The 26,930-nt window shown below is 37.9% G+C and overlaps 1 protein-coding gene across 4 annotated transcripts in view; it reads right to left on the bottom strand.

Annotated features, from left to right (window-relative positions):
- Positions 1-26,930, bottom strand: part of ZEB2 (zinc finger E-box binding homeobox 2) — a 135,676-nt gene that overhangs the window by 12,101 nt on the left and 96,645 nt on the right. For all 4 annotated transcript variants that reach the window (XM_047722432.1, XM_047722434.1, XM_047722435.1 and 1 more), the window contains exons 5-8: positions 7,307-7,495; positions 6,381-6,595; positions 3,651-3,759; positions 749-2,718 (exon numbers count right to left, since the gene is read on the bottom strand). In XM_047722432.1, the coding sequence (XP_047578388.1) occupies positions 749-2,718; positions 3,651-3,759; positions 6,381-6,595; positions 7,307-7,495 (2,483 nt within the window). The remainder of the gene's footprint in view (positions 1-748; positions 2,719-3,650; positions 3,760-6,380; positions 6,596-7,306; positions 7,496-26,930) is intronic.

The following is a 26,930-nucleotide window of genomic DNA, read 5'->3' as shown; positions in this document are numbered from 1 at the left end:
TCCATTTGCTAGCTCACAGTTCCGTTTTCTTAGACTACGTTTGTACTAATTAATATTAGAAGAGATTAAATAGGCTTAAATACATTTACAAAGAGGGCAGATGTACTGTAAATTGGAAGCCTGGAACAGCTGTTACAGAGGTGCACGGCTACTTATGCTCCTATTTTGCAAACAGGGATTATACTTCATGTTGTTAAAACATACCTGCATTTGGATTGGAAAACCATTAATCATTCACTGGTTTGAAAAGTCCATCAGAAGTCAAGTGGAGTGTGCAAAATAGGTTTTAAAATACTCTCCAAAGTACACTATTTTCTATAAAACCAAGTTCATATCAGACTCATACGTGTCTTATTGCAGACTGTGAATTGTGAACATTTGCACAAGTAGGGGACTGTTCGAGACGCTAACCTCTAGCCTCTGTGGAAGTCCTGGCAAATACCTTTAGCGCCGTATAATTCTAAAAGCATACAGATCAATCTAAATAAACCTCAAAAATAAGTCTGAAGCTCTTTATCTTTTGTAAGGCAGCCGTGTTCCCACAGCTCTGTGTTCCTCTGATTCTCCATTTGTTTGTCTAGCCCAGCCGGTTTGAGGTTCAAGTGAAAACCAACTCTGCCACGTCTGCTGAAAAAACAGCACTTGATTTTGTTCTCACTAAGACTCCCCCCACCCCGCATGCACATACCCAGCATAGTATAATTTTCAAGGTCTCCTCTGTTCCGAGCAAAAGGGTAGGTCCCGTTACCTGAAATCCTTGTTTCCGCTGGTACTTTCTCCTCTGCTGCATATCAGCGAAAGTAGCTGCTCCAGTTGGGTACGTATAGGCCATGTGTGGTAGGAAGCTCATCTGATCCAGTCCCGGGTATGGTCGGAGCCCAGGGATACTGGTCTGGACTGGTGGCATGAAAGTCGCAGGGGGAAATGCGCTTTGTGGAGGAAGAGCTGTGTACAAAGTTTTGGCACTAAATGGGTTCATGCCGAACACTGGGTTAGTGCTTTTGCTGTCCAGATTATTTGAGTTTGAAAACTCCTTCTTGATAAAAGTCAAGTTTAGAGGCTCATCCGAATTTTCAGATGATGAAGAAACACTGTTATGGTCTAAAGTTATGCTGCTAGCTTTTGTTTTGTTCTTTGTGGCTATAATACTTTTGGGTTCTTTCATTTGTTTTGGTAATGACAAGTCCAAAGGCTCAGCCTGGAGCTCCTCAGAAGAGAAGCTGTTTGGAGTGTAAGAACTACTGTGGGAGTTTTTAGAAGATGTGGAGGAAAGATTTAAGGGAGAGGGAGTATTACTCCTTGAGTGGTCCAATTTCTCAACTGGTTTAATATTGGTAAAATGGGAAGGTTTGGTTAGCCTGAGAGGAGGATCACAATTTGTCACACTGTTGTGGAGTTCTGCTATGGATGGTGATGTAATGGAGTCCATAGGCTTTACGGGAGACCTGGGTAATAAAGAGTCTTTTGTGGGAGGGTTACTGTTGGGAGCTAGCGGCTTGGAGTTCCTTTCCAGTGATGGTGACCTGGAATTTGAATACTGGTAGACTTTTCGTTGCTCAAACCATTCCTTCACAAATTCCTGAGGAAGGCCCACAGCAATGGAAATTTTCAGCAGTTCATCAGAATTGGGCTCCATGTTCATAGCATAATATGCTTTCAGTACAGACATGTGGTCCTTGTATGGGTTGATGGGGCTTGTCATTCCTTTCTCAGAAAGTACAGATGACAAGAGGAGGGCTTTATTATCAACAAAAACTCCAGCTTTGTTGGGGACTATGTTGTCGTGAGGTTGCAGGACTGCCTTGATCTCTTCGTTCATCTTACAAAGGTAACGTTCATGCTGATGCAAGGGAATGGGGCCAGGGAAGCTTTCTTTACAGAACTGGCAAGAAAATGGAGTGGATATGTTGTGGTTCTCGATCATTTTATCATCAGTGACCAAATCTATTAAAGTACGTAGCTTCTCTTTCTTGATATTACTGATCTGTCTCCTTGAGTCAGTGGTCAAGCTCTGGAGGCAAGCTTTGGCTTCATTGACTTTTTCTAATGTATAGTCAATAATACTCTTAGTGGCACCATTATGACTCACTACTGGAAGACCTACGGGTGGAATATTAGGAGAAGTAACTCCTTGCTCCTCAGGTTGAGAGCATGGATCCTTCATATGATAACCTTTCAACTTGGAAATTTCTTCAGCTTTGCAGTCCATTTTTTGCCTGGAAACCGTATTGTCCACAATCTGTAGAACCTTTTGTACCTCGCTTAAGTTACTATTCATTGTGGGAAATCCGAGTAAAGGGGCTTCCATCCCTACGCCTAAGTGCTGCATTGGACTCTGAGCAGACGGATGAACTCCCAAAGGGCTGGTGGCTCCAAGTGCACCATTCATGAAGGGACTAGTGCCACTAAACCCGTGTGTGGCCATAAGAACTTTATAGTCATTGAAGTCTAGTGGTTCTGTTTTAATTTTAAGTAAGCCTGTCTGTTCAGACATGCTAAGTGGTTTTCCGTTCTCCAATTTGTTTCTTAACTGGGTAATAGCTGAATTAGTAGGAGAAGAAGAAACAGAATTAGGGGAAGAACCCGTCTTGATATTGTTTCTCATTCGGCCATTTACAGAGATTAAACCAATACATTTCTTGCTGCTGATGTGTGAGCTGTAGGAACCAGAATGGGAGAAACGCTTCTTGCAGTTTGGGCACTCGTACGGTTTTTCACCTAAAATGATAATCAAAATCAACATTACATTTCTTCAACTGGGCAATGATTGCGATTGTCTACCAATACAAGAGTCTGTGAAGCCAAAGGGAAAGAACACAATGGGGTACCTCCACATTCTAGGTGCTTAGCTTAGAATTATGTGGCCATAACTGTTTCTGGGCTTTATCTACCCTGAGAGGACATAATTCAAGATGTTAGCAGTGGAAGGTGAGGGCTATCTATGCCTTTTTCAGCCAAGATCCCAAATCTTGTCTTGCCATCAGCAGCCTCCTATTTAAACAGAGTGTCAGATTAATGTGTGGTCAATAACACAATAAAGATGTCACAGTATTTAAAGGGAAGTGCCGCCATGGCTTTAATCAACTCTGTAGAGATTCCATTGATTCTACCAATCCAACTAGTCCTTTGAATAGCATCCAATTTGGTAATAAAATGCTTGGCAGAGCTATCAAAATAGTTATAAAGAAGAAATCTCAGTGGTCGGATGTTGTTCTGTAATATACAGCTTCCAGGAATCAAGGAACATTTATCATACAAAAGCTCTCATCCAAAATTCTTCAACGTTTTCTTTCATGGTTAGGTATCAAAAATGAATACCCTTCAAAATTTGCCAGCTGAGTTTCTTCAGGTCAAAAATACTTAATCTGTAGAAGAGCATTTGAAAGGACCAAAAAGGAGCCTCTAGATTTTGTAATAAATCAAAGCGTTGGCGATTTTTAGGAAGTCTAAACATGGCTTTTCTTTTTGTAAGATCATGCCACTGGTGGTACCATAGGTCTCATGAAGGCTGAGCAGGCTCACGTAGTTTGTGAAATAAAAGGCTAGTTCCAGAAAGCTACAAACAGGATTGTGTAAATTTTAAACAATCTTTTAAAACTCCCCTAATGAAACAAAATGCAAATGCGAGCACCGGCACCTCTGCTACTCACCACTGTGAATTCGCAGGTGTTCTTTCAGATGGTGTTTATATTTGAAAGCCTTGCCGCACTCTGTGCATTTGAACTTGCGATTACCTGCTCCTTGGGTCAGCATTTGGTGCTATAAAAGGGGAAAGACTGACATCAGTTTTGTGTGGGAGGAACAAAGGAAATTTGTTACAAATATTTTTAAAAGGTCTCCATTTTTTAGACAGGCCAAAAGGTTTGAGTGCATGTTTATTTATTTGCCCAGTCTTTCAGAGTTGCAATAAAAGTGATAATGTTGGCAATAAAATCGGAACAAATAAAAAAAAAAGTGCTTTCACATGCGCATCCAACACTTGCTTTAGAATTATCTCTGTAGTCTCTTTTCCAAAATGTTTCTTTGAGCCTTTGGAGATGAGAAAGTATAATTGTAAAGATGTTTGTGGTTCTCTGTGTTTACTGCACATTCTAAAATCTGAAGATTCCCTGTTGGAATGCAACTGTTTTGTCAAGGAAAAAAATAAGTATTATTCTGAAAAATTCTAAGTAGTCTCCAAAAAAACTCCCCATGCAAAGAACTAATTTTATCAAATTTTCTGTATCAGGGTAGAAGTACAGCTCACGCTGAAGCAATATCAATTTTAAAGGAGGAAAAAAAAAGCACACATACATAAACAAAAAAAATTCTTGACTATAAATATTTCATTATGTGATAAGCTTGTTTAAATATCCCATTCACTGTGCTAGTAGCAAATGTAAACCCTGTTTTTCCTGACGTGTTGCATATCAGATTTGATTCATTATCAAATGTAAGAGACAACATCTTGGGTTATAGCTGCTTGAGCAGTTTTATCACAGGCCAGTAGGAAGGACTTCAACGACTTTTCATTTTCCTTTTAGTAGTGTGCTAGGGAGTAGGGACAAAAAAGAAAAAAAAAGTTTGCTGAAAAGACAAGTTAAAAGCAGCAAAGATATAATCAAACACAGCTGACCTTTTTGAACAAGAGAAAAAAAGCACTGTGACTTAGAATTCTAAAAAAAAAAAAAAATACAGTCATCCACTCTGGATGCTCAAGGTAGGAGGTCAGCCTTTTTCAAGCAGCAATGACACAAAAGCCTTTTGCAAAAAGACAGCACAGAAACGGTATGACAACTGCTAGGGTGTGCTGAATCTTCCCACATTCCTAGTGAGACAGATGGTGTTACATGGGACACAGGGAGGTTTGTTCAAACAGCAGCAACCTTCAAAGATCAAGCGGAGCCCAGCCCGCCGAGCGCCATTGAGGGACCAGCGCTCATATGTTGCTGAGTTGCATAAACAAACAGCAACAGCTGCTTTGTCTCCCCCCACAGCCCTCAGAGGACTACTATAAACTTTAGTTGTGCCACTGTTAATATGATACAATCATTTTAATTTACTAATTGTAAATGCCATGAGCAAATGAGGGGACTTTTCAACACCAAAGCTACCATTCATAATGCGCCAACACAATCACACTTCTGCATGTGAAATTTAAAGCAGTTATGCTAGATAAATATCTAGGCACTTTTTTTTTTCCTCGAGTTTTTGTTCCTATAAGCAAGGGGAGATAAACTGTTACATAAGTGTAACTATGTGAGCATAGCTTTTGTAGCTGAACTTCGAAAAAGGTTCAGGTGACAAGCCCAATCAGATCTGAATGGAATGATTTTCCTGAGCTGTTCTATTATAATAGTAAAATTCCATAATATAGCATCATCACCATTTCTTGATTGGGTTTGGTTATCCTCATTTTCCTCAATCAAAGAAAATAATGCCCACGAGAAAAAAGAAACATAAGAATGTTACAGAATATCCTGTTAAATCGTTTTTTTAAAACAGATACGGTAGCGAGGCTTAAATAGGAGGCTTCCAGATGGGTAAGGCCAGTTATTGGGGCTTCAGGCACACCATTTCTGTTACCATTCAAACACATAAGATCAACCTGCAGTCAGTTCTCCCAGGAGGGCAAAAAGAGCAGTGTTGCTAAAACATGGAAGGGACACTGTGAATCGATCCTATTCAAACATTTTAAGGATTTAAGTAGCTACACTTACCTGTTCAAAACAGAGTTTTTATTTTTAACACAAATCAACCAAATGAGGCAGAACAAGCTTAATGTTTAGCCACAGGCATGCAAATCAAAAGGGATCATTTAAAATGTGGGTCCAATATTGTAGTATCAATCCAGTTTATTTTATACCTATATAGAGGTGTAATATGCCTTTTTGATTTAAAAAAATGTTTAATTAGATTTCAGAAACTAGTAGCAGCTTGTAAAAATACTCTAAGTACCTGAAGATATTGTATGACAAATGAAAGAAATACACACTTCCTTTACTCTGACTTAGATCCTATATGAAAAAAAAAAAATTCTGAGTAAAACTAGGTGAAAAATGGAATTAAAATTGCTGAGATGTTTAATAATGTATAATTAAAATGCTACGATTTCATTCACTTTTTTGTGGAACATAAAAATGAAACTAAAGTCAAGTTAAAGTGCAAATAAAATTTCTAAATTAGAAATTAACACACTCATTCGATCGTGAACATAAGACTATTAAATCATATTAGAAGAGACCATCAAAAAATCATTTAGACCTCAATTAAAGCTATTACCATTAAAAGATCTGCATCTTCAAAATGCCATGAAAAATTAATAATGATTGCCAATCAAAGCAATATCGTTTCTCTAAGGGGTTATTATAGAAAGAAATCACTTAAAACCAACCCCCCACCTGATCTGTCCCTGGCTTGTGCGTCACCATATGCCGCTCGAGCTGGGTGCGGTAGGCAAACGTGTAGCTACAAAGAGGGCAGGAAAAGTTCTCTTCGTTCTTCTCGTGGCGGTACTTGATGTGCTCCTTCAGTGATGTCAAGCGCTTGTAGCCCCGGTCGCAGTAGGGGCAGGTCAGCAGTTGGGCAAAAGCATCTGGAGTTCCAGGTGGCAGGTCTGTAGCCGAGAGACGAGAGGGAGAGAAGCAGGCCAAAAGGTCAGTAAATCAATGGCAGCTAATGGGCTGCCTGCCCGGGCTGGTATGACAGGAATCACAGCAATCTGCTCCACGAGAGCGCCATCATTGCGCTCGGCCTCCGCGCGCGCCGGTCCCCTCGCACACCCGGCGCAGACTTGTCGGAATCAGCTCACACTGCGCTGGGAAGTTAATTAATTACTGGCGCTTTTGGGGGGAAATTTAAACAGCTGATAAATGAGGAAATTCTCTTTAGGTGACTGACAGTTCGTGGTAAAAACCTTTGGTCACATGCGACTCGGGAATTCACAGCCGGCCAGAGAGCTTTTTCAGGTGTCAGTAAACAAGAAAGGGAAGGCGAGGGGTCACTCTTTCTCAACTTTTTTTTTTTTTTTTTAGTTCCTCAAAAGTGAAATATTTCAGAAACATTGGAATCAATTTCGATATTTTTATCTCTTAGAAATAGGCTCTAATTGTTCTTGTTCTTTATTGGATGTACAAATGACACAAATTTGCTGACAAAAAAAATTTCACAATACCCTAAAATTACAGTTCTAATCTTTGCTCATGAAATTCCATGCCTCTGCAGCTGTTCTTCAAATTTTAAGGTAAACACCCAGGCATGTAGTGCATTTGTAATTGTAACAGCTGCAGAGGTCAGTGTAGTGGCTAAAAATGAATTACAGCCTCACCATTTTCTTCTTGCCCATTGGCCTCTGGCGTGCCAAGGCGAGACAGCTCCTCGGGGGCTTCTGGGTAAATAATGGCTGTGTCACTGCGCTGAAGGTACTCCTCGATGCTGACTGCATGGCCATCGCGTTCCTCCAGTTTTCTTTTGGCAAAGTATTCCTCAAAGTCTGATGTGCAATTTGCATTCTTAACTGAAATCATAAGAGGACATCATAAATATCTTTGCGGGGCCTTCTTCCCAGGGGCCCAAGCCCATTCATGTCATTGTTAGTACGGAATATTGACTTGCAAAAAGACAGCAAATAGCTAGTTTATTTGGGAGAAGTGTCGCAGATGACCAGTCATTGACTGAAGGCTTATTCTTGTCATATATGCAAAAAAAGGAGGACACTTTGCTTTACGTTAAATAAGCACATCTTATTTTCCTCTTCCTGGAATACCGTTCCACATAATTCACAAAGAATGAAAGATAGTTTCAAATGTTTTTTGTTTTTGCTTTTGTTTTTTTTTTTAGGGAAAATTTAAAAATAAAAAACAGAGCTACATTCTAAGATCCATAAACATGAGAGATACTAGGAGCTCAAAGCCACTTTAACAGTCTAGATAAAACTTCCTTTTCTTTTAAGAAAGGTATATTTAATTTTTTATTGTCCACTAAACTTAACGTGCCTAACCACAGATACATCCTGTTGCTAAATATAAGCTTTTAACCTTCCACTCTCTGCACATCACAGATGGCCAAGACTACACAGTCTGACACAGATGCGAAAGGATAGATATTCCTAGAGAGATAATAATGGGACCTTGTTAAAAAATCATGGGATGTGACACTTTATCTTTTCCCATAATTTCAAGATTTAGCTCAGTATTTTAAAGCTGCCTGAAAGTAAAATGAAGCTCACAAACAGAAGTGAATTAAAATTAACAGAAATACCTAATAAAAGCAAAAGAAACTGGCTATATTATTGTGTGATTTTGATATGATTTTTAACTTTTGTAATTATGACTCTGTTCCCATGAAATGAATAAGAGCTGCGAATCAATTTTAGCAACCGTGTCACAAGACTTTGTATATCTGAAACCTCTAGATATGTTTCGGAAATAAGTTGTGGCTTAAATAACCTAAATAAACATTTTTATGCATAAGACAGTGTTGGGAGTGTGCCTGCTACTGTAAGTAGATGAATAAAAGTCCTTTGCTAGTACAACTAATGGTGGAGACCTGCTTTCATAGTTTCTGAGAGCCGTTAATCTTGATTCCCCTATATTCTTCACCTCACCTGCTCTGCCATAAAAGATATTACAGTATTTGCCATACTAATTATTTCTGACCATTTGTGGTAGGGTGATGTTCATGCAAGCCAGTCAACTTTTCTTTTTATTTTCATTTTTATTGTTGCGTTCACTGCTATGAACTTGTGGATTATAGATGAAAAGAACAGAGAGCGGAACCTTCCATTAATTCAACGAGTACTGAATGACTGTATATGGTAGGTGCCATGTCTTGTTTCGATAAGCAAAAAACAGATGCGGTTTGATCCTTCAGGAAGACACGAGAACAATCAGTACAACTGGTATTTTCTCCAAAATAAAAATATTACACACTCACATAAGTGTTAGGAATGGACGTTGTGTGGTAGTTTGAAAGAAGCAGCAGGGGGACCCAATGGAGACTAGAAGATCAGGAAAACTTTAATTGAGAAGGCACAGAGTTTACTAACTGTAGAAGCTGGGGCAGAGCCGCTTGTGCAAGGATGCAGGGACTGGAAGGAGCATGGTGGCTTTCCCCATCTAAAGAGACAGAGCTGATGTGCCCACAGTGGAAGGGAAGCAATATGATGCGAGGGTGGAGAAGCAGGAAGGAACAAGAACATGTGGCATACGGTAGACCTGTTACGGATTGGGGTTTTATTCTAAGAGAAACAGGAAGCCATTGACAGGTATTAAGGAAGAAGATGACTGGATGAAATTGTGAATTATCAGCATCTTTAAATGACAACTTTGGCTATCGTATGATAGGGACTGCAGGAAAAGAAAAGTCGATCCTGAGAATCCAATTAGGAGTTTCTGCCATAAACCAAGCAAAGATAAAGGTTAAGGAATTGGTGATGGAGACTGTGAGAAGTGGCTGGATTTGAGATATTTAACAAGTAAAAACACCAGGCATGGGGGAAGGATTGGGTGTGCCAAGGAAGGAGAGGTTAAGACCTTATCCCAGGTTCAGGCTTTCCAAATTTGATGGATGACAGGTGACAGCCACCAAAGCACGGAGCACCAGAATTCTAAAAGCACTTGAAACTATGAACTAATACATTGTATCAAATAAAAGGAAACTGGGGAGCGTCGCACTTTGTAGACTATTAAACTAAATGCTAGTAATCCTGAGTGGCGTGATCTCAAAACTTTCTCTTTTGCCCCCCCAACTTCTGATAAGTTGAATAAGAGCAACAGTCTGATTGCAACACCTATATTTCCTTCAAATATAGGTTTGGAATGTATAATAGTAGATTATGATTTTATATCTTGAAATTTGTTTAAACCTTCTCAGAATCTTGTCTTGAACTCTTTTATTTATTTATTTACTAAGATTTCATTTTTAAGTAACCTCTGTACCCAATGTGGGACTCGAACTCACAACCCCAAAATCAAGAGTTGCATGCTGGGGCGCCTGGGTGGCTCAGTGGGTTAAGCCGCTGCCTTCGGCTCAGATCATGATCTCAGGGTCCTGGGATCGAGCCCTGCATCGCGCTCTCTGCTCAGGGGGGAGCCTGCTTCCTCCTCTCTCTCTACCTGCCTCTCTGCCTGCTTGTGATCTCTCTCTGTCAAATAAATAAATAAAATCTTAAAAAAAAAAAAAAGAGTTGCATGCCAAGTCTTAAATCTTTCAGAAGAACATGAATATTGATTAAGATCAATCAAATTTCTGTTAGTATGCTCATGATGCCATAGATGCTTTCTAAATGGTATTTATTGGTAGTGAACATGATGGTGTCATTCAACTTGCGCCATCAAGTCTCTAGAGAGTACAAAGAACTGCCAACTTGCACAAACTATTTGTTCACTGTTTTGGGTCATCAAAATGACTACATCTATTGAAAAATCACCTTTTGTTTTTAACACAAGAAGAGATAAAGGGGACAAGATGGTGGGTCAAAGATGAACCTCTTTTGAGCAACTTGACTGATTTGACCATGGACTGACTTTTTTTTTCAGCTCTATAGCAGTGGAAAGTGACATAACAGCTCCGTTCTGAACCTAGACCTATTTGAATGTTGTCAGATGTTTAAGGCATGACTTATTTTAGCTTTTAAAGAACACCGATCCACTTGATGATCCTTAGTGCAACCTAGTAAACACAGATGGATGGACATTTTAACATCCTACTTTTATCTTGATATTTCAGCAACTATTTGAATTATCTGGCTATCTTTTCATGGACTTTCATTTGCATATGAATGCTCCCATCAGAAATGTAACCAAATGCAAATTCAATGGGATTTGCATTAATAGCCTTTTGGCTTCAATAGGAGGAAAATTCTGATTTTTCTGGATAGGCAAACTAAACTGCATCTAGAAACAACACTACTGGTATTTGGAGATGCAGTTCACTTGCTAGATCAAATCTGCCTATGCTAGATTTCTGTGTCAAGTGTGATAGAGACAAAAGACCTCAAATCACATGCTCTCTTTAAAGATCATCTTTGATCATCTTTGTATGCTGAGCTTTGAGTATATTGCCTAGAAATCAGTAGGCTCTCAAGAATCATTTACAGAATGGATGTGGAATAAATTATGTGTTTAACACTAACCTTGGTGTAGAAGTCTTCTAGTAAAAGGAAGCATAAGATAAGATACCCACAGTTGAGCTGGAATTCAGACCTGCTATTCAGGCAATTCTAGAACAATTATGTGATTAACTGTGTAGTGATGATCATATATACTTGCAAGAGTTCAGTAGAGTTCAGGTAGGTATTTGAAAAGAATTTCATGAAGAAGACTGCACTCAATCATTTAAATCTATTTGCTCTATCAAGATTTTCTTCATGTGGTACAGATATGCTACTAGCTGTACATCTAATATATGTAAAGCCACTTAAGTGGGCTATATACTAGACTTCCGAGAGCTAGCCTAGGCATAACCAACCCAGAAATAATGTGTTTTTTTCCTTGGTGTTGTGATGGGTACTTTTAACGTATGGTTTTCCTGCCCAGTTCTACAACATTCTCCTTTGCCTAGGAATGGCTCCCCATATTCTCTATTGTCAAACTTTATGGTACCCAAGGGAGTTGCATTGTTATTGCATGATTCTGCTCCTCTAGCCACAATAGATTAGTTGGCACCTAAAGTGAACCTATCTTAGTCCTCCATTCTCCAAGCCAAACTGTAGATTGTCCAGAGGTAGCCAATGGATCCAACTGAGTCAGCAAATCTTTCTTATAATTTTAGGACTGTTCCAAAGGGTGTATCAAGGGAGTCTATTTTCTTCAAGTGACTGTATCTATAAGATGTAGAACAAAGAAACTGATATATCCCATGTAGGGTAAGAATTATGAAGAAAGAGACCGAAGCAGGTGTGCATAGAAAAGAAAAAAGCAAAGACAAGATGGCAAGTCCTGACAGTACATTTCTAGCTATATTTGCTCCTGAGGCCAAGCTATACCTGTGTCCTTCCAGTGGCTCTGTTGTCAAACCTCCTTAGATTCTGGGAGTTGGAAAAACCCTTTTCTACCTCAGGCTATGTGTGTTTCAATCTCTGAGATTCAAAATCATCCTAATTGTTATATTTGAACCAATAATGGGATTAAATTTTGGTTACTCAAACTTGCTGAGGAGAATGAAGTTTTGGTTCTGTACAGAAGTTTACATTTTTGGTTTTTACAAAGGTTTTGTAATACTGTATTGTGGACACAGGAATGAGGTAGAAAATTCACTAGAAAGTTATAGAATTCCCCACTGCATTCTTCTAGTGTAAAATCAACCTCATTTCCCCCCCCCTTCCCCACCCCGTAATCCTCTTCACTCCTTGGTCTCCTTGGAAGAACTTCCAAAACACACTGACAAAGGATATTTGCATGACATTTATGATCAAACCTTAACAAAAATTCACAAGAAACCTCAAAGTAATTTCTTTCCATACTTTCTCCAGAGATTTTGCATTTAGTTCTAAAATTTACTCTAGTATCTTACAAATATCTAAGCCTCCCCTAAGATCAGGTAAACTTTTCTATATCTAAAACAAAAAACAAAAACAAAAAACGTCATTAATTAAAAAGGTTTCTTCAACCCCATGTGTATTTTAATATTGTTAGGATAAATTTCTAGGTTGCTTCAAGTTAGAAAAGCCTCACATTTCTTGTAAATATGTTCACTCTTACTAATGTTGCTTATTAATGATACTTTCACAAATACTTTTATGTCTATCTTAGATATTGATATTTTTAGGTAATGATAGTCATCAATATGGATTGACTTTTCAAGTTATTGCTTAAAAAACAAGCAATGTAGATAGAACTCTAAATGAAAGAGATGTGGTGGTCTTCAACTCAGGCACCTCTCATAACTGAGTTTTTAGGACACTTTCTCAAAGATACTTAAAAGTATGTTTTGGGGCACCTTGTTGGCTCAGTGGGTTAAAGGCTCTGCCCTCGGCTCAGGTCATGATCCCAGGGTCCTGGGATCGAGCCCCACGTCGGGCTCCCTGCTCAGTGGGGAGCCTGTTTCCTCCTCTCTCTCTGTCTGTCAAATAAATGAATGGATAAAATCTTTTTAAAAAAAAAGTATGTTTTGCTTAGTGTTTACAAATAGTTAAAACATAATGAGACCTTGATACTTATTCCTTCTCTTTTTCCTTTTTTCTCTATTTACTTTTATCCCTTCGCCATTTATTTTCTTTATTTGTAATGAGCATGTGTTCATGTAGGAAGGCAGGTATTCTATTATAACTGATATGTTTTCCATTTTCCATTTCATTTAGAAATTGAAGAAATATGTCTGAATATTATGCCAAGCCATTTTAATGAACATAAAATGAATAAATAATTCTTACAGAAAAGAAAACATCTTGGAGGATCTAGAAAAGCTGAAGTAAATACATGTAAAAAAAAAAGGGGGGATTGAATCATTCACCCATCCCACTGCTTAATAACTGTTTATTGAGTGCCTACTAATGTCAGAGAGCGTACTTTGGGATGAGGACACAATGGTGTTGATTGATAATTGTTTTCCTGATTCTGTGATTCGCATATTTAGAGATATATACATGAAATGGCTGTGCTTCTACAATATACAGACATACAAATACATAATGTATAAATGTACGAATATATACATAAATGTATAAAAGTAATATACATATGGATACTTCTCAGTATAATATAGAAATTATGCACTTGTCATATAATTTGACTTTTATTTGTCAAGGCAAAGGGACCCGGAGAAGCAATCACAAATCTAGGTAACTGTATTCATCATCTGTTAGAAACATAGTCTTTTTACTGACATTCTAGATGATAAGAAAACATAGAAAATTGTTTTTAATTTAGTCTTCTGTATTGAATTTTAAAGAAGCCCACATAGGGGAAGGGAGGGAAAACTTAATGGGAAGTCATCAGAGAGGGACACAAACCAGGAGACACTCTTAATTCTAGGAAACAAACTGAGGGTTGCTGGAGGGGAGGTGGGTGGGGTGGGGGATGGGGTAACTGGTTGATGGGCATTACGGAGGGCACGTGATGAGTACTGGGTGTTATAGGCAACTGATGAATTATTGAACACTATATCTGAAACTAATGATGTATTATATGTTGGCTAATTGAATTTAAATAAAAAAAGATAAAGAAACCCATCCTCAGCATTTGTTGAGGTATATAAATTCTCATGGCTACTTTGTTTAAAGTTGACTAATTAATGAACATAAGCATTTTTTATCATTAAAAATGCATGTGTGCCTTTCTGTAGAAGGCTTCCAAAATACATATTGGCACCAGATATTTAAAAACAACCGTAAGGGAAGAGGACGATCTTTTTCTCATTACACAGCTACGTAGGCAGCCCAGCAGAGCGTCCCACTGCTACAGAGGTGTGTGCAAAGCCAGGGAAGCCTCCTCCAGAGAGACAAAAGTTTTCTTTTCTTCTTAGGAACTACCACAGCGCCTGGCTGGGTCTCTCCACGCCTGCTCTGACGTGGCTTTCTCCAGGGAACGTGTGCTCAGAGGCCAATGAGAGCCCCTGATGTGTAAGAACTTTAAGAGAGAGAGAGGCAGAACAAACGGGGGGATGGGAATCTGGGAATCTGTAGTACTCTGCATGATCAAATATCTCCCTCCACAGCAGGAAGCAGCCCAGTCAGGGACACAGTCTAATTTTAAAGTGAGGTTTTATATTAAGGGACTGTGAATATCAAAATTTATAGAGACCACTGACCCTTAGGCAGTTTTGAATGCTATGTATAGAGACAGAATTTAAGACTTTCAAAGGAAGCATCCCAAGTAAGTTCCTATGTATTTATTTTTCACATTACTGTGTAATTGAAAATTTTGGAATTGGTATCTTACTGAAAAGAATCTTAGACTGTGTTATTATATTTTTGTGGGGTTTATAAAGTAAGGTGTTTTGCCTGGCAATTCAGTACTCTTCTTAAATGCTTTTTGTACTTACACAAAAACCTAAGGATGCTCTAGGACAGTGGTTTTCAAAATGTGGCCCCCCAAAAAGGGGGGGTGGCCTCCAGGCCAGCAGGATCAATAGTACCTGGGAACTTGTTAAAAAAAGGAACCAGAGGCACCTGGGAGGCTCAGTAGGTTAAGCCTCTGCCTTCGACTCAGGTCATGATCTCAGGGTCCTGGGATCGAGTCCTGCATCGGGCTTTCTGCTCGGCAAGGAACCTGCTTCCCCCTTTCTCTGCCTGCCTCTCTGCCTACTTGTGATCTCTCTATCTCAAATAAATAAATAAAATCTTTAAAAAAACAAAACAAAAACAAAAACCGGAATCAGCAGTCTCTGTTGACAAGCCTTTCAGGGGATCTGATGCACACCCAGTTTACGAATCAATGCCCTGGGAATTCAGTTATCTCCATCACCTGTCTAAATTAAGGTATTCGGTGACATGGTTTTGGGAAGTAGCTCAGAATTAATCTCCTATCACGTGGCCTTCCTGACCCTCAACCTGAGCTCAGAACTTCCTTCCGCACGTATCCATCTGCATATCTCAATCACTGAACTTAAGCACAGCACATTATATCCTTTTAAATACATATCCGTGAGCTGATTGTGTTTTATTCAGCTTCGTAGCACCGGTGCCTAGTACAGTGCCTGACACACAGCTAATCCTCAATAACTGAATGATCAGACCAGGTTCAGGATCATTGGGCAACCCATTTTGGCTCAGCCACTTATGATTTTTAATCTCAGTATCCTTATCTGTAAAATGAGCTAGTAAATGCTTTCTGAGGTATCCCTGAAGTTTCAGAATTCCATACTTCCAATAAATTAATTACCCTAATTAACTTGCTTTTTTTATTCACTGTCTAGGCCTAAAGAATTTCATCTATATTCTTGTCAGTTAAAAACTCAAAGCAACATAGCTTTCTGATGGAGGAACCATAGATACAGATGAAGACTTTGGAGGTGACTAGAAACCATTGACAGCATCACAAGAAAAACGGTGCTTATTAAACATTTGTTGAGTGAATGAAGGAGACACTGAAGAAGCTTGGGATATCAGTTATCTGTTGTGGGAACCTTTGCTGTGAAGTGGAGATAGCTGCTCCTAATCACAAACAAAGCTAATAAAACTGCAACATTCATTAGCCAGGAAGTGCCAAGCTCTTCTTATATGCTGATTATGGTCAGCAAATGACCCTCCTGTCTCACCTGCCAAGTGCTACATCTGTTTTTCTCTCTTCAAAACCCACCTTTTCCTCTGTTTTATTTTTATAAACTTACCGAATGGGGTTAACTACAAATTTTTAAATGATGATTTATATGACCTCTCTGGATGACAAAACTCTTCCAACATATAAGAATGTGACAGATAGTATAAACAAGAACAAAATGACATGCTTCATAATAATTTGATTCTTTGCATGTTGAGTACTTAGGTACTGAATTATCTGATAAACTGTTCTTGCACAATTGATTAACCCTATATATCCACTCAACTCTTGTTGAGAAGTAACTTAAGATTAAACTTGTGTGGCTTTCATTACCCATACCAGAAACCTAGTTAATTAAAAAAAAAAAAAAAACTTAATTTAGGGGCACCTGGCTGGCTAGTTAATGGAGCATGCAACTCTCATTCTCAGGGTCATGAATTCAAGTGCTGCATTGGGTGTGGAGATTACTTAAATAAATAAATAAATAAAGGATTAAAAAATAAAAAAATTTAATTTAAACTCCATGCAAGAATAGTAAGAGGAATTGGAAGTTATTAAACCAAGAGGATAATAATGGTACAGAAATGTTCTTACCCTTTCCCCCTCTTTCTTCAAAGCTAATGATGCGATGCATAAAATTTGTATTTAAAGAGGTCAAACCACTTGCTAGCCTCCTAACCTTCTCATTAGTATCATCAATTTAGGGGGGTTATACCTTCAACCATGGTGTTTCTTGCTCAGGAAAGATTTTCAATCTTGATCTAGAGATTTCCAACCGCTCTGGAGACACCTCAGAAGAATCTGGTAAACCTGGACATAGTCGGCATTTCTCTGTGGTAGTATAGGTAGTAAATCCCTGATCCCCACCTCCCATTCTGGCTTATCGTCTGCTATTATCCTAATGCATTTTGTGAGCTATAAGCAGAGCTGGCTACAGTGGGGCCCAGAGAGTCTGGTGCAAAATGACAACAGCAGAACATTAAACCAAAGTCAAAGCTCTAACAAACACAGGGCCCTGGGTGTTAATACTACGAGGCAGGACCTCCCCCTCCTGTGCCAACAAGCTCAGCCAGTGCTTTGTTGTCTTTGTTCAGGCTTCCCAGTAACAGTTCATTAGCAGAAAGGGTAGGGTAGGGTGGAGTTCAAAATTCTAGTCTAATTTCCTCATTTAACAGATGATACAACTAAGGTATAGTGAAGTTTATGATTCATACAAAGCTAGACAAATAATTTCTGGAAAAGCTTGATGGAGAATTCATATATCCTGACTCTTAACCCACTGCTCTTTCCACTGTATCATAGTGACTCAATATGAAAGAGAAAGAGAGAGAACCCCATTTTTTCAGTTTTTCAGTATGCCCAAATGATTTGACATAATTTGAATACATCTTAGATGTTGACAAGGTTGCTGACATAAAATTAGTATGGGGAAAGCCATGGTAAATTCTCACATCAATATAAATAAAATACAGAATTTTAAACTTTTCTTTTTTTCTCAGTTTTTCCTTTCATGTTCCTGCTCTCCATTTTTTTCACTGGGTGATCCACATCCAAGTCTACTGGGGTAAAGTGAAAACGTCCAAGTTCTTCAAATTCTCTACTCAAGATGCTTATTTATAATTTCCATTTAATATTTCAGGGTTATGTTTTCCTATTTTAGATTTTTTTTTTAGTCGTGTTTCTAAAGGCACCCAGAAAGGAATGACTTCATGAAACACCTTCCAAAGGTGAATTTTTATTAACTATTATGATGATAGTAGATAAAAAAATGTCTCAAGCTTAACTTGGAACTAGAGACCGGGAAAAAGAAAAAAAGAAAAAAGAAAACCAACACCCTTTATTCATGGTTCATTTTGCTTTCCATTCCACATATTACTTGTTTATCCCCGCACATGCTTAATGATTTCCTCCTACATGCGTTCCACTTCTTCAGAGTAGATGAAACTGTGTCATCCTGTCATAATACTCCATCCCTCCCAGACCTTTCCAGCACAGCCGTTCCTGCTTTCATCTATCTAAGCTCACAGAGCAAAGAGGATGGGTCAACAAACTCCTCAGTTCACATGGCTGTTTCAAACCAATGTTCCTAAGTCATGCATCATCATTAATTTGTTTATTCATTTATTTATCAATTCAACAAACAACCCATTTGTCAACCATCAAGATTGTATCAACACCACGCCCATTGAGAGGGACTACAGAGAAAAGCAAACTTAACCTCTACCCTCCAAAAACCTCCAGTTTGCAACTGTAATTTTTTGAAGCCTCGGTCATCCACTTTTGCCATCATGTTTTAACACACTACTTGCATAGCTCAGGTAAGATGACACTTGTCCCGTGGTCATGTTTACACCAGGGCTGTTTATACTATTACTCTGGGAAACTTCATGGCTCAATAGTCCATGCGGGATCCTGGCTTCCAAGGCTTTGAGTCTCTCTAACCACAGAGATGGCCACACTTTGGTACTGGGCTAAACCCACGACACTTCCAGCTCTGCAAACCAGAACGTGAAACTCAATCTGTTTCAGCCTTCTGCCCTTTCCCACCATCCCGTTTTTTGTTCCCCTGATGTAGATTCTTCACTGTGATAATGGGGCTCTGACAAGTCTTCACAACCATTTCACCAGGTCTGCTTTTACTTGCCTCAGTTGACCTCGGAGCTTGAAATCTTTTCCATCCCTGTCCCTTATTCTTGTATCGTTCTTGCCCTGCCAAAGAAAATCCAGCCCAGTTTCTTTGCTCCTAGAGTATCAAAAATGTCTAAAGAAATGTAAATAATTGTAACAGACTTGTTTCAGTCCATGTTATCCAAATAGGATCTTCTTTTGTGATGGTAACTGAATCTCCATATATTGTCCCCAGCAATTTCTCTAGATTTCCATTCTTCAAGAGTCCAACCCTACCCCCTTCCCTTACTGTCAACTGATCATCTCTTTTCCTACTTACTTTAAAGAGTGCAACTCACATGACATGAATTCCCTGAACTACCTTAACTTCAACCAAAATCATTCTTCCTTTTTCTTTTGATCTTATTGCTAATAAAGCTGTACCTCTGCCCACAGCCAAGGCTACTCTCTAAGGCTACTTTCTCCCAAGCTACTGATAACCCAGTCTCCTTTTACATTTTCAGCTTTCTCTATGCCTCACTTTTGCACAGAACCATATTTAACAAGCCTTCTTCCTGAAGAAAACCTTCTCTGAATTTTGCAGTCTCTTAAGACACTTCTTTACCCTCGTGTCTCCAATATTTGACCCTACACTGTCAAAAACCCTCTGCAATATTGAGCATCTTTCACTTGAACCTACATGGCTTGTTGTATTTCAAATAAAACATCTTCATCCACACATTGTTATGATGCTAACAATAATGATGATAATGATGGCTAGCGACAACTGTTTATTATGTCTAACATTGTGCTAAATATTTTACACACATTTCTTATTCATCTACCATTGTTTTATTTACCCAGTTGAAGGTAAGTCCTTAATGACAGTGACCGTTCATTGTATTTTTCAAATACAAAGTGTCTTAAACTTAATAGGGTCACCCTAAGTGGCTATCGATCTGAGTAGCTAATTAGGCTATTAATGATTTTTTGGGTAAAGTTTGCCTTCATGTCATTATGATTTTTTTTTTGAAGATTTTATCATTAAGTAATCTCTACACCCAAGGTGGGACTCAAATGTACAACCCTGAGATCAAGAGTTGAATGCTCCACTGACTGAGCCAGCCAGGTGCTCTGGGATTTTGCATTTTTTAAGGACAAGAGTTATATCTTCTATTTTCTTAAAGTTTCTTTCTCAAGCCCCAGTTTAAATTCTGTACACAACAAGCACCCTGACAGAAAAGAATAAAGGTAGGTATCTTAGTGAAGTGATGAATATTGTATTATTTGTTTATTTGATTGTCATTCAGGACAAAAAGAAAAACAACATAGGATTCCTGATACCAGCCAGTGATCAAGGGAAAGTCTTTGACAGATTTCATCATTATACACAAACATTATAAATACCACTATCTCCTCTTCTATGTTTAAAAAAGGATCCCAGGTAAAGATGAAATGAAATAGAAAACTAAGCCATAAGCAATTCCTTCTCCGTCTTCACATTTTGACCTCAAATGCATTGTTGGAGCAATGAACAGACATTGGTCCTACAGCTTGTCTGCTTGGTTTTCAAAGATGTCAAAGGAATTTAATTGGCAGAGGCTCTCAAAATTGACTGGTTAAGTCCCCGCATTACAGATTTGTTAGATATTGCATTTTTGTTTTCTAGAGAAGAAGCTAATGAGGAACCGGAGTAAAGGGAGGAAACAGTTCAGAGTCCATTTATTTCTTAATGCATAAAATTGGTTTAACACTTACCTGTAGATACAAACTGATGAAATAATAAAACCAGGTGAGCATTTAGTATATGTTAGGCATTGCATTAGGTATTGTTCTTCAAAATTTTATTTATTTTATTTTTTTATTATTTATTTAATTTATTTAAAGATTTATTTATTTGACAGAGAGCAAGAGAGACAGGGAGAGAGGAAATACAAGCAGGGGAAGTGGGAGAGGAAGAAGCAGGCTTCCCATGGAGCAGGGAGCCTGATGCAGGGCTCGATCCCAGGACTCTGGAATCATGACGAGAGCAGAAGGCAGAGGCTAAACAATCGAGCCCCCCAGGTGCCCCTGCATTAGGTACTTTAAAAATAATATTCCATTGTGGTGCCTGGGTGGTTCAGTGTGTTAAGCATTTAACTCTTGATTTCAGCTCAGCTCATGATCTCAGGGTTGTGAGATCATGCCTGGCATGGAACTCTGTGCTGGGTGTGGAACTTGCTTAAGACTCTCTAGCTCCAAATAAGCCAATCAGAGAAAGACAATTATCATATGATCTCACTCATAGGTGGCATTTAAGAAACAAAACAGAAGATCACAGGGGAAGGGAGGGAAAAATAAAACAAGATGAAATCAGAGAAAGAAAGAAACCGTAAGAGACTTTTAATCATAGGAAACAGACTGAGGGTTGCTGGAATGGAGGGGGTAGGGGTATGGGGTAACTGGGTGCTGGACATTTAGGAGGTCATGTGATGTAAAGAGCACTGACTGTTATATAAGACTGATGAGTCATTGACCTCTACCACTGAAACTAATAAGATACCATATGTTAATTAATTGCATTTAAATTAAAAAATTTCACTTGTATATAGGGAATCATTATTTCCACTTTACTGATGTAGAAATGAATTCTTATATACTCAAGTTCATGAACTTGGTAATTGGTAAAGGAAAAATTCAAATGTTGTTTCTCTGACTCTAGACTAATCTGGAGCATCCCAAACCAACACTTGCCTTTGATGTGTAAAAGCATTCATATATTATTCTGAAAAGATTGGAAACATGTTTAATGACTACAGTTAGAGTTGATATACGTAGTTCTTGGACAATAATTTTATTCTGTTCTGTAAGATTAGGAACTGAGACTTAAATTTTCCTTACCCAGTTTCTAGATGTAAGGTTGTAAGGTGCTTTTCTTTTCCCAGCAAAGGAAGGAAAGATGCAGGTGGTTATTAATAGCCCTTTATAACTGGAGTACTAGATTGTCTGTATAAATATAACTTACACGCATTCAAAGAGGAAAACATCAGGGGCCTATTTGGGTCTTTATATGCACGTGGAATGGCATTAATGCTAATGATCACCAAGCACCTAAGATAGACCCTTGTTACTACTAGCATGTAGGCTTTATAATGCTCCTAAGTTTTTCAATTTCTCTAATCTTCTTAGAAAACAGTTTTTTTTTCACCCTCTTAAAAATTCTACACAATAATTTTATTCTGAATTTGAATCTGATTAAAATACAGAAGGTGTAATGTTCCTTATAAAAGGACATTCTTTGTCTTCTGTGTTAGAACATACAATTTCTTTCATTTTTAAAACACTAAAACCAATATAAGAATATTAAATGCAATGTAGAGTGTTGTTAATATAAATTAGGGTTTGTGATACTTCCTGTTATAAATCAACTTTGCTGTGCTCCTAATCTAAAACTTCATTGTAAAAAAAAAAAAAAAGGTGATAGGCTTCGTGTGTAACAAGTTAATTTCAGGGACTTAAATCCAGGTTTCACTCTCTGAAAATACTGGACTTAATCCCTCCACGGAGAATGTTTTCCTTTATTGTGGCTTCCATTCTCAGAGACTATTTCTTCTTCACCAAATGTTCGTTCATTCATTCATTCATTCATTCTACCAGTCATAACTCCTACCATGTGAGTTCATTGCTATATTGGGCACTCTGAGGCAAGAAGGAATAGTCCTTTTTTTAAAGCAAATATTTTTGGGACCCTTACTAAAGCTAATACATATATTATTTATTAAATTACTTCAACAATCCTATGAGGTAAATGGCATGATACTCTGCTCCCATTTTAGAGCTCAAGAAATCTCTTGTCCTTGCAAAATTAACTAGGTAAAATAGGTACAGACATTATAAAAAGGAACAGTCTGACATGTTAAAATTAGTAGTGTCCACCTGAAGGCTGTGGAATTTCAGAGAAGGAAGAGATTGACATGATTTGGGGTGTTTTAGGTAGACCACATTAAAGAAATGGAATTTGAGCCAGCCCTGAGGAACAGAAGGGTGAGTAGATTTTGGATAACTAGATAAAAAGGAGTGAGAGATTAGGGTCTCAGGGAACAGCATAGGCAGAGATTCAGAATTTGGTATAAATGTGCTTCTTTTTTGATATTACCAGGGGATCTGGTCTGACGAGAATGAAACACTTTTGATATGAAATGGATGACACTTAATACTGCTCTGAAGAATGCGGATTTTGCTTATGGTTCCTAAGGGGCAAGTATGAATTCTAAGAAGGGTATTTGAACAATGAGAAAAGGGTTATAGGATGAATGTGGACCCACCAAATTGAGGAGAACATGAAGGATAGAGACCAGTCAAATGTAATTGAATTTTTCTCATTTGGGAGATTAATGAGAGATGAAAATGTCTGGTTGATTATTTCACACCAGGTATCAAAATATGTCAACTTGGAAATATGAAAGGGAAGTCCACTTGTTGTTTGTCTCTCATTCACTCCCTCAATTTCTTTAAAAACTCCTTGTGACATAGACCATTCTAGGATCTATCAAATCTATCAATCAAATCTATCATTCTAGGATGATCAAGTGACCAAAACCCCATACCATTTCTGTCCTCAAGGAGTTTACAATCTAGTGGGGAGAAGCATACCTGCTGGCAACTAAGTATAATATGAGAGAAAACTTGTAAATTCTATAAGAAGACCCTCAAAGGAATGAGTAGTTAATCTTGAGTGGGAGACTGTAAGATGACTTCCTGGTGGAGAATGGGTATGATTCTGTCAGACTGAAAAGAGTTTCTGTGTTGATGGAACATCAACTTGAATGAAAGATGAGTATTTAAATCAGGATAGTGCAAAAAATGATGGGGAGAAATAAAAGTGATATAAGCTATTTGAGATAGTAGAATTCATAGTAGTTGATGACGAATTAGATAAAGCATATAGGAGTCAAAGATGATGCCATAGTTTCTAGCAGGACAGCTCCTCAGAGTGGTAAAAACCTTCTGAAGTGAAAGGTTTGTCGGGTAATTTAGCTTTTATTTCCAAATCTGCCACCAGTTAGCTCTGTGGCATTTTTTACTACTCTTTCCTCAACTATCAAAATACAATTAAGAAATTGTTCTGTAGTATAACTTTCAATTTTAGAATTCTGTGATTCAATTCAACTAAACTCTTCCCATTGCTTCTTGTAGCTTTAAACTCAGCAGAATACACTAGGAAGAAGATACTTTTAGATTCTAAAAGTCTATTCTATTTATCTAGATGAACTTAATTAGTTTTTGCTATTTAATGTGTAGAGCTGAGAAGGAAATTCGGAAGTTTTTACTTACTTTTAGTTAGGAATGAAATCTGTGTGTTGAATATTCAGTGAGAAGTACTGGAGACAGTGTCTTTGTCTTTCCTTCACAACTTATTCCCATTAATAATAATACTTTTTATCAGAAAATTTGCATGACCTGTTTAGAATTTATCTATTTCAATATCTATTGGTTCTTTTTTTTTTTTTTTTAGATTTTATTTATTTATTTGACACAGAAAGAGATCACAAGTAGGCAGAGAGGCAGGCAGAGAGAGAGTGGGAAGCAGGCTCCCTACTGAACATAGAACCCGATGCGGGGCTCAATCCCAGGACCCTGAGATCATGACCTGAGCTGAAGGCAGAGGTTTAACCCCCTGAGCCACCCAGTTGCCCCTCTATTGGTTCTGTTTTGATTAGAAAAGAAAAATGGTTATCTGATAGTAAATTAATTCCATATTTATTCATTAAAAATATATTTAGAGCCTATTAATTTTAAGGCACTTCTAAATATAGAGAACAAACTGATGGTTACCAGAGAGGAAATGGATTGAGGGGTTGGGTGAAATAGGTTGGGGATTAAGAGTAAGAGTGTACTTACTTTGATGAGCACTGAGTAATGTATAGAATTGTTGAATCACTGTATTGTACACCTAAAACTAATATGACCTTGTACATTAAAAAATAACTACAATAAATTTTTTAAAAATTAAAAAATAAGATTGAAGTAAAGTTAAAAAAAAAATTAAGGTGCTCTTATAGGCAATATGGCAGCCTAAGAAACAATCCATGCTCTCAGAGTTTGCAATCTAATTTGGAAAAGACAGCACATTAATTAACAACACACTACAGAATTTATGACAAGGTTAGGTGTTTCTTTCAATTAGCATTCACTGGAAGAAGATATCAGTGTAGGTTGGGATGGCTAGAGAAGGTCAGCCAATAGCTGGATCTTGTAGGACTTGGGTGGAGGCAAAGAGATGGTCCATTAATAAGCAATTTCAACCAGAAAAGATGACTTATTGCAATTCCCCATGTATTTAGCAACTGAGAAGTTTCTGGGATAAGAAGCAGCAACTTGCAGTTGTAAAGAAATATGTATTTATTTTCTAAAGAGCAGAGTTATAAACTGAGGATCACCAGTAAGTTCCTAATTACCAAGTCCAATGTATTCGTTCAGCATTTTTTCCGTTGCAGTTATCTGAATCTTTGATTGAATTGACCAGTCACTACTTTTTGAAACTTTCTTTCTTTGCCTTGTGGTTGTTTACTTTTTTTTTTTCTCTCTATCTTTATCTTTTTTCTTTCAATAAATTTGATTTTTCTCCCCACCCATCAAGAGCCCTGGCCTCAGGTGTCTACTTGTTTCAATAAATACACTCCCAATGGTTAATGTCATGGTCCCATGATGTTAAATACTATCAGAATATATTTGCATCACTCTCAAATCTATGTCTTCAGCCCTGACTTCCTGTGTTTCAATTCCTCATTTCCGATGGATGTTCTTTTAGTCACATCCATATATAACTTTTATATGAAAATACTTCTGTCTAAAGACTAGCTCAAGGTCTTCTCAAAATTGGATCCTCCTTCTTTTTATCTAGAAATAGCAAGTACTGCCATGTTCTAAACATGCAGATGTATAATCCTGAAGCCATTTTGATTCCTTCACCCAGAGATTCAACTGATTATTAAGAAATGATGTTGCTAATTTCACCACTGTCACCACCCTAAGACAAGCATTTTATCACTTCACACCTGAGTGACTACAACGACTTCCAGTTGGTCTTTTAAAGTCTGGTTTTCCCCCACAGAAATCACGGTAGTATAACATGACACAAATTCTGGTTTAGTGCTTAACATCCTCCATCAGCTGGCTTCAACTTAACTGTCTAGCTCCATTTCCCATGAATTACCTCCTAGGACCTCTGATTCAGGAGAATCCTTTACTCACTATCTTCTCTACAGATTTCACAATGTCTTTCGTTGGCCTCCACATTCTTCTGCTAGAAAATACTTCCTCACTTCTTCATGATCACCAAGAATATACTTAGTTCACATTTCACCTCTGTCATGGAGCTTTTCCTGAATACTCACCCCACAAGATCTCTCCTACCTTTGTAATTTGAAATAACTATAGTTCCTTCTATTTGCTGTGGATCGGGCACCTTTTTCTTATTGTTCTTTTTTTTTTAAGATTTTATTTATTTATTTGACAGAGAGAGACACAGCGAGAGAGAGAACACAAGCAGGGGGAGTGAGAGTAGAAGCAGGCTTCCCGCTGAGAAAGGAGCCCGACCAGGGCTTGATCCCAGGACGCTGGTATCATGACCCAAGCCAAAGGCAGATGCCTAACTGACTGAGTCATCCAGGTGCCCCTTCTTTGTTTTTTCTTGTATGTTAGTTTCCTCTTCCAAATTAAATAATAACCATGTCTTAAACTTCCTGGCCCATCTTCCACCACAAGTGCACCAATGGTGTGCATAGAAGATTCTCAATGAATACTTACTTGTTTATTTATTGACTGAATACACATAAACTATAAGCAATAGTGAGTAGTATTAGAAAAAGAGATCTTAAAGCCTGGTGAAAGTACATTTTCAGAATTGATTTTTAAATTTTTTGTACAGGAATAATTTTTATTAATTTAGAATTCAAGTGTATAAAACAGCTAATAAATTGTCACTTTGTGGGATAAATTAATTTTTGTGACACTTTTAACGTCTATAAAGTTAATAAGAATTAGGATTTATTTATGTTTGAGCTTGAAATTTAACATTTACCTTTAAAAAAAAAAAACATGAAGCCATTTTTGATGCCATGAGTTGGGATATTATAGAAAGTATCAAATGTATGCTATCTTTTT

This window comes from Lutra lutra, chromosome 3 (genome assembly GCF_902655055.1).
Source record: "Lutra lutra chromosome 3, mLutLut1.2, whole genome shotgun sequence".
Classification (NCBI taxonomy): Eukaryota; Metazoa; Chordata; class Mammalia; order Carnivora; family Mustelidae; genus Lutra; species Lutra lutra.
This window is presented reverse-complemented; position numbering and strand designations above follow the sequence as displayed.